Source organism: Carica papaya, chromosome 4 (genome assembly GCF_054855325.1).
Source record: "Carica papaya isolate Zhongbai chromosome 4, ASM5485532v1, whole genome shotgun sequence".
Taxonomy (NCBI): Eukaryota; Viridiplantae; Streptophyta; class Magnoliopsida; order Brassicales; family Caricaceae; genus Carica; species Carica papaya.
Window position 1 is genome coordinate 31,048,326 of NC_142312.1, and position 16,266 is coordinate 31,064,591.

Here is a 16,266-nt window from a genome sequence, read left to right on the forward strand (position 1 = left end):
GTATTCATAATTTTAATACAGAACTTCCACCCAGTAAGAATCGAATCCACATACTGAAGGTAGAAAATATATATCATTTTCAACTTTATATATATATATATATGTATGTATATAAGCTTTCGGAGGAAAAGAAAAACTATATCTATATGAATTAATTCACTGATTATCTTTCTTAACTGTAAACAGCACTAGTACATATCGGATTAGAAAATTCATTCCTTTTCTTTGATGATCTTCTTCTACAGACCGGTTTCTACTCCAAGAAACTAAGAGACGCTAAAAACAAAAGGATGACCGAGGAACGAAAAGGACAAGAGAAAAAATGAAAAACCCAATTCACAGGACTTGAATCTTCGAACATTAATGATCTAATTAATGTATATGTATACGTATACATATTAATGTCTGTGAGAGAGAGAGAGGGAGAGGGAGAGAGAGAGAGTTGAGTCCTAATCAACTAAATTAAGCTCATGTTGACGACGACCCATTTGCACCAATCAAACAAGCATAGAGCTCGTCAAGCCGCAAGTCCTCATCGCTCACCACATCCTGATCGTGGTGGAAGCTAGAGCTGAATCCCTGATCTTCACAAGAATTACTCGTGGAACAATTGTTTACCATCACCGTGTAACCATTATTATTGTGATGATCAGGATTAGAATAAACATGGTGATGATGATGATGGGATTGCATAAGTTGGTGCTGCTGCTGCTGCTGTCTATGGTGGCTGAATTCAAACAACATCTCCTGAGCTTTGCCGAGCTCCACCTGCAGCAGCCTCACATCTCTCTCCAGCTGTCTCTTCTCGGCCAAGGCGTTCTCCAGCTTCACCTGGAGCGTGTTGTAGTCCACCTCAAGGCTCTGTGTCTTCCACCTGGCTCGCTTGTTTTGGTACCAAATCGCTACTCGTCTCGGCGGCAAACCCAGCTGACTCGCCAGCTGCACCTTCATCTCTGGTTCAAGCTTCTTGTTGCCGCAAAAACTCCTCTCCAGCAACCTCACCTGCTCGTGTGTCAACCTCTTCTTGTTATGCAATTTACCAAACTGTTTTGGGTTTTGTTGGGTTCCATGGAAATACTCCATTAATAAGCTTCCTCTGCTCCTGGACTACAAAACACTCTTACTATATATATGTGTGTGTCTGTGTGTTTGTATCTATGTATATATGTATGTAAAGAATGAAGGTTGAGTTTGGAAAAGAGATGATGAGGATGTGAGAGAGAATTGAGGAGAAGATATTGGTTTTATATAGAAGAAAATAAGGGCCTACAAAAAAGAAAGGGCAGACAAAGAAAAGGAAATATAGAGAAAAGAGTTATAGTCTTCTTGACATTAATTGGTATCTTCCCAGGGGCATAAGGGTTTTCTGGTCTTCACGTGGGACTCGGTCCTACTGATCATCAAAGTTTAATTACATAATTATCTGGTTTTATTATGTAACAGAGTTGAAAACTTGATGGTTTTCCATGTTGGACTTCAAACTTGGAGAGTCACCAAATAACTGAAATCATTAGCTCTGTCTTATTTGTGGCAACTTTCAATGGATCATACCACAGTAACTTGAACAGTGTTGAAGTTACTTGTACATAAATCAATATATTGTAAGTCGAAATTGGAACAGATGAGTGTGTTGAAGAAGCTAAGGGATGGTTAAAACTTGGAAGCTTCTTCGGTCAATGAATAATAAGTGGTCATGATGCCTTAAACCCTAAGATAAACCTTTCGACGCTCGAGTAAATAATGATATTTAGAGAAAATAAGTTTGTAATTGCCGATTTAAGAGAGTTAAAGAATGATTAGTTCTTTACCATTCAATGTATTAGCTCATATATAGAGGTATAAGTTACTTATCAAATATGTACACACGGTAATGGACATTGCATCAAGATGTAAGAGGAAGATGCTCTTGTTTAATTTGCTTTCTTCTAAGTTTTCAATTTGCTTTGAACAACTTACATCTCTAAATATAATTAGTATCATATGTAGTGAACATGGTAATAAGTAATACTAATCGAGTAGTATTAATGGGAGCATAGCTTCTTACTCCTAACTTTTTCCACACATATTCATGTTTTCATCTTCGAAATTTATTTCGTAGGATATTGGTTTTTCTTCTCAAATATTTCTAGATCTTCACTAGTTGGAGAAAGTTAAAAAAAAAAAAAGGGTCTTACGATTAAGGTTAGAAACGAGAATTAGCTATCAGATAACTTAAAACCTAAAGTAACAATACGAGATTACTACAATTAGTATGTTTCTTTTAATTAGTATTAGTTATTAAACTTTAATTGTATGTGTATCATAACTAATTATGTTTTATTTGATAAGATTTTTAAGTCAAGTTTTCAAATTAACTGAGGATGATAATGTAGCGTATTCAGGAGAATTTCACCGTACTTAAACATAGCCTTTCTCTATAAAATATTGGCGTGAAATTATGCCCAAAGCCCAAGATGGTTTAAGTATTTTTGTATTAAAAAAAAAAACTTTTCAAATCATGTTGGATTTACAGTAATCTAATCCATACTTGACTAATGATTTGTATTTTTATTTATATTGCTAAATATATTTATATTTATAGTAATAAAATATTATATATATACACTGAAATAGTTTCAAGTGAATTTTGACGTGACAAACATGAACTCACCCTATTCCAATAATATTTTCATACCAACCCGACCCCGAACTTACTTTTTGAAGAGAAAAATCGTTTCATATCCAGTTCGAGCCAGTCAAATTTAGTGAGTTCGAATAAAAAATTGCATCCCTAAAATTAATATCATATACGTTAAAATTTAAAACTTTCATCCCACTTGGTACAAACCCACTAGGAAGTCTTCTTAATGATCAATAATTGAAGAGATTTTAATACCAGACAGTTGCCTAAATACCCCTTACCTTACCCCTAGATGGCTAAGCCTTCATCGTGAACCCCAAACCTGACCTTTATGTTTGAAATAAATGTATGTGCTTTAAAGTCAACCATGTTGAGGAGCTCGTTATGGTTTTGCACCAGAATGGATGAGAAGTTTAAACCTTAGAATACATATGTTAATCCAAGAACTTGGTATAACAATTATATAAGTGGTCATCACAAATATCTAATCATTATCTAGTATCATTTTTTAAATTTAAAAATCTTATTATTTACTATCATCTCTAAATCTATCAATATCAAAGCTCCTTATTGTCTTTTATATGATCAAGTCCCTATAAGTGCATCTTCAAACTGAATGAAAAAAAAAAAAGTTAAGAACTAATTTTTTGTTACTCAAACTTCTTTTAAATTGTGTCTTTTATGTTTTTTTTTAGCAGATATTATATGATTCGTTGAAGATTTATGCTAAATAGAAGTGATATTATCAGTTTGGAACTAGACTGAACTAAACCTTTTAAAGTAAATAAAAAATTAAACTTGAAGAAGGTCTGAACCTAATACTAGATTATTTCTTATCTATAGTTATTTCTGACGTCTTTACTTTATTTACATGACGCCCATTTTTCTTTTTCTTTCTCTTTCAAAAACTCATCGACATATCGTAGTTCAAGGCAAAGAACCTAATGGGGCATTATTACAATATTAATAGGCGAGGGATGGCATGGAAGAGAGAATGATGCCGCATAAAAGAGCGGACAATGTGGAAGATAAAACTGTGTCGATAGTGACTTTTTGAGTTACTATGTACTTGATAAATAATTAGTTATATCATAGGTGTTAAAATTCAGTAAGAACGATTTGAAGAGCTTAAAGGTATTCATCACGTAATAACAATTATTATTCATTGACTTAGAAGATGAACATTGAATAAGATTAGTGATTAATTTGTGAGTTAAAACTTATCAATACATATGTTGTTTTTCATGATCCTACTAAAAGATTTGGCATCTAAGATTCTTTCAAGAGAGAATGAGTGTGTTTCTTCAATAACTAGGAGATGAATGAATTTTCTTGAGTAAGATATTTCTTTAAAGAGAGAGAGTTAGGTTAAGTTTTTGTTTATATTAAACCTTTTACTTTTTGTTGAGCGTTTTTCATAGAGTAATGAGCGTTATAGGATTGTCGATTAATAGGCTAATAGTAATTTAAATTAAGTCTTATTACTGAGTTTTCTTACTTTAGAAGACAAAGTGAAGTGTTATAGCAAATTAGAGAGTTAGTTAGTTAAACTTATAATTAGTTTTTGTTCGAGTTAAAGATTACTGAACTGGTATATGAAAGTTTTTTGTTTCCATTAAAAGTCTAAACTATATTTCAATTCAAAGACTTCCCACGTACATATAATTATATAGGACACCATGACAGACGCTGAGAACACTAAAAAAGAGTCGATCATGTAAGAAAAACATATTTTGTTTTTAGTCTTGTCAAAAATATTTTTTTATTTCTCCCCGTTTTGTTGTAAAAATACTTTCAAAATACAAAAATTAAAATCGAAAACTACACCGAAAAGAATACTGAATATTACAACACTTCAGTTTTGACCCTCTAAAGTTCTATCCGAGTATTTTTCTTTTAATTATAAGAAAATTGAAAGAATATTTAGTTTTATATAGTTGATTGGAAAAAAATTTATAGACCAATGTTTCTTTTGAAATTATACATATTTCCTTATATACTAATGGCTCATATATAATAATAGTAACCTCAAATATATATAATTCTCAAAACTATAAATCTCTTATCTTTGAGATACCCTTTTCTAGGTTTTGACCACAAGTGATTAATTAAATTTTAATTAGAAAAAATAGTAATTAATAGAGCTAATAAATATGGAAGATTCCAAGTAAATATAATAATTAATACATAAGTACTTTCCCTTGTGACGGCTGAGTTTGGACTCTCTCTCCCTCTCTCTTTGGGTCTCCATAGAATTAGTCTTCACAGAAAAATAGAAAGTATATGAGTTCAATTTGAGCCATGTACATATATATACACACACATATATGTATGTATTTTAATGAAGCATTCTATTGGTTTGTAAAGAAAATTAAGAATATTGAATTATTAGTCTTATCATATAGTTTCTAGAATATTCATAACCCATATGTTATGATATATATATATATATAGTTTTGTTTTTTGTATTATCTTCAAATTTCTCTATATTCATATATTAATCTTTTACCATCATTCCACATATATGTATATATTTTAATGCATCATTCTATTGGTTTATAAAGAAAATTAAGAATATTGAATTATTAGTCTTATCATATAGTTTCTAGAATATTCATAACCCATATGTTATGATATATATATATATATATATATATATAGTTTTGTTTTTGTATTACCTTGAAATTTCTCTCTATTCATATATTAATCTTTTACCATCATTCCACTTAAAAAAATATTTTTTTATCTATTTTATACATGATCTTTTTTGAGAAAGCATGTTTATTAATATATATATATATAACAAATTTAAGAAGTTATATAAACCTACATAAAATTACAAAAGAAAAATTACAATATGAATTTCTTATTATTAACCATATACGTTCAATATTAAATAAAATTTTTGAATACGAAAAATTTAAAGAACGAATATTTTGTTTTTGGTGTCCCAATAAATTTTAATTAAAAATCATCGTCTTTAATTTTATCATATGATACTTAATTAATACTAACAAGAAAATACATTTTTATTTAAGAAAAAGAGTATGATTAGAAATGAAATTAAACATATTAATAGAAAATAAATATGAACATAAAGATGTAATATTGGAATAAAGGTATAAGAGGTTTATTCATTGAAAAAGTGAATATATATATATATATATATATAATATAAGAATTTGGATATCAAAAAGTTAGGTCTATAGATTTCTTTCAACAAGAAGCTAATTGTCAACCCCATTTTACTTTTGTTATATATATATATACTTATATATATATTCATTAGTATTATTGTATACATAAATATTTTAAATTAAATTTGTATATATTATAATATTTTAATATCCACAACTATTTTAATAAAACATACAATTTTTATTTTATCTTATTTTTAATAATTTTACATTTTTAATTTTTAAAATAACAACACTTTATACAGTTATTTTTATTAAAACCCTAATAATTTTGTATACGGAATTCTGAATTTGACCAAATTTAATTGAATTATCATAATTGTAACAAAATTAATTTGAATTTAATTTTTGATTTTACATAAATACCCTTTATATTATATTTTTTTATTTTCATCATCCAACTCTTATACTTGTTACGCTACATTATTACATATAATTAAAAAATAATCTAGTTCATATACCATTTATTTTTGTTCAAATTAGTTCCTACATTAATTTTTCGTTTATAGAAATTAATACCATTGATTTACGTGTCATATATTAAATTTTTTTAACACGTAACACTTATTTATTGATATAAATATTAGTTCAATATCGTATCAGACGTTACGTGATATTTAATATGATATTTTAAAAAAATTAAATATAAATTGATTCAGACCAGTTCAGAAATAAAAAGAATCTTAATTTCCTAAATCCCGAAACCTCAAGGCTTCTTCTTCTCCTTCTTCTTCCTCCCTCGCTCCCTCCATCTCTATCATGCAAGGAATTGCTCTTTCTTATCAATGGCGGCTCATCAATATTTGACTTTTTCAGCTGTTGAAATTGACTCATTTATTTGTTTATTTATACTTACAATCTCAGTCAGATTGTAATTAATAGAGGGTGAAGAAGGACCCAGAAGCAAAAACAAGTCTTATCTACGTATACATTATTATATTATATATTTTACATTTTAATTATATTATAATGTCCATGCACGTCGACTTATACCTAATAAATAATTAAAAGTTGACATGAGAAATATTACTCTTTACGATTTTTGTATAATATACATGCATGCAAGTGATGTTTTCTGTTCCTGCAATATTCTTGGATATATATATATATATATACGTTATATTTATCTATTTATATTGGGTTTTGTGGGTATTTTCTAATTTCTTCAATTTTTTGATATATATATAGATATATATAGATATAGATATAGATATGTAAGGTCATACAACATTATATACAAAGCTAATCCAAGTGAAAAACTAAGCTCATGCACATAATCGGAATTTGGGTTTGCACTTAATTAATCAAGCATGGGTTGTGTAATATATATGCCAAAATAATAAATAAAGCTTGACACCAATATATGTGTGTGTGTATGTATAGGCTAGTATGGCGAAGGCTTTTTGGATTGAGGGTCTCTATTGCGTGCGTTAAATCCATTGCGCCATGTCGTTTTGGAGGGTGACACACTTCCCCCACTCTGACGTTACGTCTGATTTGGTGGTTGAAGTCTCTGTTCATGCACCTGCAAAGATTATGATGTTTGCTCCTGGCCCTCCCTCAAATCATTTCCCCTATATATATATATATATATATATATATATATATATATATATATATATATATATATGTGTGTGTGTGTGTGTGTGTGTATATATATATATACAATTTCTTCTTTAGTTTTATCATTTTTTATAATTTTATACGGTAAAAATTAATAAAAGTAAAATATGCAGACATCAAAAGTGCACGGTTTATTTCAAATTTGCATTACATAATCAAAATCTGAAATAATTTGGTGAAAATGAAATTAGAAACATTAGCTGCCATTATATATATATATATATTGTTTATATATATATATATATAATAGTTTTGGGTGGCTATATGATGTAAATGCATGAACCATGCATGGAGTCAACACGACACGGCTCTCCACTTGACAAATTTTTTGAAATGACAATCGGATGTTTAACAAACAAAACCCAATTAATAGAAACATATATATGTATATATACATATATACATATATATATATATATATCTCTCTCTCTCATAAATGAGATTACCTACTTGCACAAGAGAGAGAAACGAACTATACTGTATATTTCAATTAATTATTTACGTATTAAATATCACAACTTTGATTGTAGTTGGAAAGGGTAAATTTGAGCACCCATTTAAAATCAATACTTATAAATTATTGTTAAAAATATAATATGATATTATTATATACGCTATATAACTCATCAAGTTGATCGTCAGATTAATCGAATCGAACACGGCTGATTCAATCTCATACAGGTTATAAGATATGTGTATTAATGTATAATTCTGTTGCATATGTAATATAATAGTGTTACATTCGTATGTATGTATGTATATATATATATATGTATATTTGAGCAAAAAACAATATGATGGTCGTTGAAATTAAATACTTCAAATCTAAGCAATCCCACATCTCTACATTCTCAATCTATCATTGAATAAAAATATTCAACAAAAACATTATAGAAATCTAATCCAAAATACCATGTTCATATGTTTGTATTTTTGTTTTATATAATTCTATAAATAATCCAATTTAATATACATTAAGTGGGCTAAATCGAATTAAAAATATAAATAATTCAGTTTAATATATATTAAATTGGCCAAATCGAACCGGAAATATAAATAATCTGATTTAACATATATTAAGTAGGCTAAATCGAGCCGAAAATATAAATAATCTGGTTTAATATACATTAAGTGAGTCAAATCGAACCGGAAATATAAATAATCTAGATTAATATACATTAAGTGAGCCAAATCAAATCGGGAATGTAAATAATCCGGTTTAATATCTTTTTGTATTATTATGTAATAAAAGATATTTTTTAAAAAAAATAAAATTGTAATACATATTGCAATTTAGTGTGTGTATATATATATATATATATATGTATATATATAGATTGGTAGCTTTGAGTTGTCACTATGTCCCCATAAAATTGAAGCTTCTACAACCTTGCCCTACAAAATATGGAATACGTACAACGAATCTTTCTATGTATATCTCCCAAGACTAAAATATATACCTTAAACAAAATACCACTATATATATATATACACACACACACACACATAGATACATATATGCTGGATTTCTTACCAATGCATGGCATCTAAAGTCGTTCTATTTTACTACTATTTTGAATTAAATTTTTGACCCGTTATACTTATTACAACTAAAATTATTTAACGATCATATAATATTTTATTTACTTAAAAATTTAATATTTTCGATAAAATTTAACCTAATTTAATTATTACAACTTCACCGACTTATGGGTAGTACATTAATAAAAAAATGTACACGTCGTATTCTTTTTATCGAGAATTATAATATACAGTTCGATTCGAATTATAATTTCTTACAAAAAAAAAAAGAAAAATACCAACAATTTAAATAAAAATGAATAATATATTATTTAATAAATTATATAGAAGATACGTATTATATTATCACATTAATTTGCAATAGTAGTTAATGAATTAATACCTTTTTTATTAAAAAAAAAGTCGGATAAATTTTTAACCCGTTACACTAATCACAATTAAAGTTATTTAACGATCATATAATATTTTATTTATATACTTTTTCATAAAAATATATAAATTCTATTAATTATTAACATATATACAAATTACAACGTAACTTCTAACTAATACACAATTTAGATAAGAACGAATAATTTATTGTTTAATAAGTTATTTAAAAGATATATATATATATATATCGTATCATTACATCAATTTACAATAGTAGTTAATGAAGTCCGTAATTTTTAACCTTTTATATATGTACAAGCTTTAAAACGAACAACTTTGACGTAGCGAAAGAAAGATGATGTTGGTGTTTGTGGGGCTTGTTTGTTTGGTCCTTTTATGATCAACTCCAAATTTTGAGTCTAATCACGAGTTGGAGAAAACATTCAAACTTTCGAAGACAAAACATTCCACTTCTTAGCGAAACATCGTGCTTCCAAAATTGAACATCTTTTTACAAATCGCGTGTCACCCCAGTTCGTACAATAACCCTATTTTGCTAATTTTAGGGTTAGGATTCGTGTTTCTTCTGATTTATAACGAAATATAGATTTCGAAATAAAACTATAGTAAATCTAAAAAAAAAACGATAAATATAACTTGTTGAAGTATTTAAATAATTTAAACTTATAATATCAGTGAAATCGTTTTTTACGTTTGATCTTACAACTAATTTTACTTCTGACTCGAAAAAAAACCGTAATCATTTTTTTTTTATCGAAATGTGAAAAAGTATAACGATAAATTTACTTAATCGTTTCGTTTTTACGAATTTTAGAATCTTAAATATTATACAATCACATAAACAACGTAAATATATTTATGATTGTTGTAATAAAAAAAAAGCAAAAGTAGAATAATTAATTAATTCACAAAATTATGGTGTTATGAACAAGAGATCAACAAGGAATGAGATCAATGAACCATCTAATTACATTTACAGGAAGCTTCATAAGAGTCACTGCTAAATTTGCAACTTCTGCACAGCATATCCAGCACAGACCTGCATGCCAACTTTCAATGTTAATCCAAAATTTACTTACTATATATATATATATATATATATATATATATGTATGTGTGTATATATACACACATACATACCCACAATTATATGCAATGGACAGTAACATGGGAGAGCAATCGGACGCTCAAAAAGAATAGGATTAAAAAGGGAAGTCAGCAGATATGAAACAGATGCTAATTTTAAAGAACTTGTTCTAGCTCGAACATGAAGATTTGGGTTCTAATAGAATTTCATCAAGAACAGGATCACGAGGAATAGTGTTGTTTGCATGGAGAAATTAATGGCAGAGAAATGAAACTCACCCAAGAAACCAAGCAAGAACACCAACAATGGATAAAGCCAAAGCAAGCAAAGGAAAAGGAAGCCCTAATAAGAACCCTAATGGCCTGGCAATTTGCCATGATTCTTTTGCTAATTTGCTTACCCCTGCAGCTTTTTACTATGGTGCCCAGAGTGTTAATTCTGATGAGAATTAATATTATTATAGTTTAATCTTTATAATCATATAATTAAATTTTAAATACTGATAACTTATTCAGTTTTAGCCAATTATGTTATTATATAATAGTTAATAACATAATTAAAATTATATATATATATATATGTGTGTGTGTATAAGAAGATGGTAACGCCAACCAAAATAACTGGCAACTCTAGAAACTGAAAATATATGAATATGCAACAATGAAATTTTGTTCTTCAGTTTTTTACAGTAAGAACATGGAGAACAACTCCCAAGTCTGATTCACTCTCGTTGCTTTCTTCCTCTTTGCTTTCTCTTACCAAACATTTATCCTCAATGTAACTGCACATGATACCTTGATTCAAAAGCTATGCAGCAAAAGCCAAAAACCCGTCTACCCGTGCAGCCTGTCTGCACCGCAATCCAGCAGCAAAGACCGGTAGAGACATGGCGTTTCAGTCATTAAGTTGCGGAAAATCTGATGCAGATGTGGCGTACGAGTTCACAAACAATCTGGCAAATACCTTATCGAGATCAAGCGTTTTGTGGGGACTTGTTTCGAATTGTGCAACGAAGATGAAAGCAGCGAGTAACGATTTCGTGCTTGCTGGATATCGCGCGGAGAAAGGAGCTTATGATCTTGCGAAAAAGTTTACGGATAATCTCGAGATTCTATACGACGAGTGCTTGGATTTCTTTTATAAAAATCCGAGATTGCCTCTTCCTCATGAAATGGAAATTGGAGTAAGGAGGGTGCGGACAGATTCTGATTTTGTTGTTGCAATTCTTAGCAATATATGAGACAGAGTGAGAGGATCTGCTACCATGCATGCATGAATAATAAGCTTCTGTTTTCTTTTCATAGTGTATTTTACTGAGTTTTTTTTTTAAGAATAACCAGGGTTACAAAGATTTAGGGTCTAATGACAAACATGCATTACAGAATTATAATAGATAATATATTTTTCTAATTAGTTGTGTCGGTCGAATTAAATTGTGCGAAAGTACGAACATGGGCGAAACGAGGAAGAGATGAAGGCGAAAAAAGAAAAGGAAAGCCCAAAAGGGGATGTCTTTAGCATTTTGTTTACATTTCCAATTCGAGCAAAGTCCTAAAAGTACCTGCTCAAACCTAAAAAAGCCAACTAATGATAGCATATTAGACATATGAAACATCCCATCTACATACACCATCCACAAAATAAAGATATTACTACAGCAATAGCATATTACCATAAAGATTAGAACAAAACCATCACAGTCTGAAGTACTTTGAAGCTATACCTGTAATCTCGAAACATATGATCCTCGGTTTCACTCCTCCACAACATTCACCAGCTCGTATTCAACCAGAGAGAGATTGTTATCTTCCTTCACTACAAATTTTGCAGGTTCTGTTACCTCGACTCGGCCCCATTTGTCAACTGCTAGACGCATTGATCCCTTAAACATGTCAATCTTCGCATTGCGGAGTATCACAGTTGTATTAGGCATCATTAAATCAACTGAACAGACAGCAACATAATCAGTATCAGCCATTATGGTGAAACAGAAAAACCTGGAACTTTGTGTGTGCTAGCGGTTCCAACAACCACATTGAGCTTCCACAATGCTGTGATAACATTTCATGTCGGTGAGCAAATTGAAATCAAGTAATGAAAATGGCAATATATGTAAACAAGTATGTCTGTATGTATCATCTAACGACACAGAAATCATAATTTCACCCCAATTCTAAACTCTGCAGCACAATGGCTATAAGCAAATAGTTAAGTGTCTAATCCAAGAAAAAAAAAGTACCGTTGGAACTCAAGCACAAGATCTTATAGAAGATTAAAACAAAAGTTAGACGAAAGTTTACATCTATATGCTGTTTTCCTTGGATGATAGTGTAACAAGAAACTATCAGGAAAACCATCAATCTCATTCTTATTCCATACAAGAGACTAAAGCCCAAATTATTATTTGCAGAGAAAAAAGAGAAACATAATAGAAAAAGAGGGAAATAGCAGACACAAATGAAGTAGATTAAGATTATAGTCGGTACTCAAATGATTCAGTACAAACTTGACACGGTATTGAAAAGATCACGGAAAGGGAAAACATTGAAAGAAAAAAAAGTGTAAGTTCTTTAAGAGAGAGATAAAGAGAGGTTAAAAGATCAGTATATGAAACGAGAAAGCAGTTGGATTAAGACTGGCTTAAAGCATTGTAAGAATCATGACTAAAACAAAGAATAGATTAAGAACATGTCCAACTTGTCATCTGCATACCAAAAGATATCTTTAGATAGATCACAGCAAAAAGAGAAAAAAAAAGGAAAAGATTAGTGAAAACTTTCTGTTCACTAAATAATTATAAGGGGAAATACATACTGCCCTTAGTTTTGGCTATAGCTAACTTTCCAGAGTACCAAATCTAAAAAGTGAATAAACAGAAGAGTATTATTTGTTACATTCTTTGAAATTTGCAGTAACTAAAATAACACCAATTGCACTAGATGTAGCAACCAAAAAGGAAAAGAAACATAAAATTCAAGTTCGTGATAGAGGTAATTCTTTTTGATAGACAAGACAAAAAGTTATGTGAAGACAACTATTAACAAACTTGCATTTACTTTTGTTAACAAGGTTGACCTGCAAAAGAATTGACGCTTCTCAACAGCCATACGCTTCTTATTTAATCTTACTGTCCGGATGGCATCACAGGCAGCTAAAAAAGCCAGCTGGTAAGCATAAGGAACACACCAAGTGCAGCAAGTTTTCTGGAGATAAGGAGCACTTAACAAAAGTGCAAAACTTAAAGATCCACCTATACATTTTTATGCTCTTTCATTATCATGAACATCTATGATGCATAACGATTAAACGGGTGACAAAAAACACCACAAGGAACTTCCTGGTAACAACTTTGCTGGTCAGAAACAAGCAAGCAATGCACTACTCGCATATAACAAAAAGACAACGGCGATAAGATACATTAAATTCTTCAAAAAATAAGCAAAAGAATACAAGTCATTTACAAACAGGAGTTTGATATCCTAATCAATGTGCATAACAGAGGAAACAGAGATTATGAAACAACTTGATCTAGTTCAGTTCATTTATTATTCATAACAAAACTAAACAAAAGAAATGAAACAGATAATGTCAGTAAGGCTTCTATTTAATTTCTTTTTATTATTTGCAACAAAACCAAATTCCAGTCATAGAACAAACTTTTATGGCAAGAACAGAGAGCCAGCCATTTAAAAAAAAAGCATATGCTACATAAAGTAAACTCGGTTCATCAATTCAAGGTTTCAATTTTTCACAACCAATAAGTAAAGCTCTACAGAGCTTATAGATGTATCTTTATATACGGATTGCAACTTCTTGGTGCTTCATATTACATTTTTTTTCCTTCCCAAAGAAAAGTAAAACTCCATAGAGAACAATTTCCTCTCTTCATTTCATGCTGCAAAGATCTTTCCTAATGGCACTCCACAATAAAGGTGATACTTCCAACTTGATTTCACAAAACCAACAGTGGCTTCAATATTGCATTAATGATACACCTTGACCCATCCAAGGCAAGTTCTTATGAATTATCTCTAGACAGCTAAATCACACTGAAAACCTATTCCTATTTCTTTCTTTTATAATTTAAAAGGGAGCATGGGAAAGCAAAGGTGAAAACTTCATCAGTGGATGCAAAAATTGAAGAAGTTTACAAGTTAACCACTTTTCCTGTTCTTGAGGTTGAAGGACAGACTCAGGAAGAAATACAACAAGGGTGGAAGACAACAATTGGAGATAGAAATGGACTCAGGAAAAGGCAATGATTAAAGAATACAATGGAAAGAGATAAAGATTTCCAACAATATTGATGCTTTAGTTTGTTGCTTTCAACTTTGTGATGGCTTTTTCTTGAACTGATTTTAGTACCCCTACCTAGGAGCATTTTTTAGCACTGCTACCTTCCTTACAACTCTCCTGCATCCCTCCATAAAAAGACAATTTTTTAATCACTTCATGCAAAGATGTGCAGCATCCAACCTTAACATTGTAAATAATAACTGTTTCCTAATTTTCCTCTGTTTTTCTTGGAACTTGAAGCAATATAATAACCTTAGAAAACAATAATCAATATAAGAACTTGATAATTCTTTCGTCACGTACTTAATCATAGTAAATTTTTGCACAAAAAAGGAAACATTTTTCACAGTCCCGCATCCTACCCACCTACTCACTCCCAACTCCCCGGTGGAGACTAACAGATAACAAGTCAAGTACACTGCTAACTACAATTCAATATGAACTCCAACAAAAGATTACCCTCTTCATTTCTCACTTTCCCTCCTATTCCTCAAAAACATATAGAATACACCCGTAAATAGAAACGACTGGATTAATATCAAATATAAATAAACATTTATCGACCAATGCACTTCGAATTACAGAGCCGAAATGAGTAAGTACTTGAACATGGAAAACAAGCGCCTTTTCCCTCCATTTCCATTAATCCAAACATAGTAAGTCCATCCATGCCAAATAACATGCATGATTAAACTGTGTCAGAAAAGCAGGCACGTGCGGGAAATAAAATGCGAAATATATGATAACGTATAAAACCTTGTTCGTTACGAGCGGTAAAGACGATTGTGCCGGTCTCATCGCCGACAAGGCACTCGGCGATTCGGGTCTGACGAAGGTGCTGCGACACCGATCGGCCCTTCTGCAGCACGGTCTTGGACTCGAGCACCTTCACGGTGAGAGTATGTCCGCTAGTACCCGGCTTGAGCTGGTCTACCGTAATGAAAACGGGCTTCCTCAATCCTGGCTTTGCATTGTCGCCTTGCTGCTGTTGCTGCGGTGCTGTTGTCGCCATTTGATAGTGATCGATTGAAGACAGAGAAACACGCAAAACCCAAACCCTAGCAACGATAATCCCCGACCACAGCACGAAAGGAAATGGTAATGACCCACTTAGCTTATTCTCTTCTTCCTTTTTCCCCCCCTTGCTTTTCTGCCTTCTAATCCTCGGTCTGGATTGATTTATAAAAAAAGTTTGAGTTTTGATTATTCGTTACGCTACAAACTTTACTAATTCGACTTTTGAGTTTCTCTGGTTAAAAATAACAGGGTGCTTCTGTAAATTACATAGTAGTTCCCGAGAAAAAGTTAATACTTTTGATTCTTTTAATAATAAAAATTTGACCTTTGAGGATCCTGTCCATTGAGATATCTCTCATACATGCAGCTATACTTTATTATCTAATTATATATCATAATTATTTTAAATTATTCATTACCTTTATATTTATGATCGGTTCTCTCTTTTGTTTATCAAGTTCTTTACGAGTTCTCTTGGTATGGTAAAGTAC

At 30.5% G+C, this 16,266-nt stretch overlaps 2 protein-coding genes across 2 annotated transcripts; both read right to left on the bottom strand.

Annotated features, from left to right (window-relative positions):
- Positions 1–129: 129 nt before the first annotated feature.
- HB52 (homeobox protein 52) lies at positions 130–1,380 on the bottom strand. The gene has a single exon (XM_022039050.2). The coding sequence runs from the start codon at positions 1,081–1,083 to the stop codon at positions 469–471; it is 615 nt and encodes a 204-aa protein (XP_021894742.1). The 5' UTR covers positions 1,084–1,380; the 3' UTR covers positions 130–468.
- A 10,568-nt stretch (positions 1,381–11,948) lies between these two features.
- LOC110808934 (uncharacterized protein At4g28440-like) lies at positions 11,949–16,005 on the bottom strand. The gene is made up of 2 exons (XM_022034577.2): positions 15,515–16,005; positions 11,949–12,406 (listed from the first exon to the last, which is right to left on the bottom strand). The coding sequence occupies exons 1-2, from the start codon at positions 15,768–15,770 to the stop codon at positions 12,216–12,218; spliced, it is 447 nt and encodes a 148-aa protein (XP_021890269.1). The 5' UTR covers positions 15,771–16,005; the 3' UTR covers positions 11,949–12,215.
- Positions 16,006–16,266: the final 261 nt, after the last annotated feature.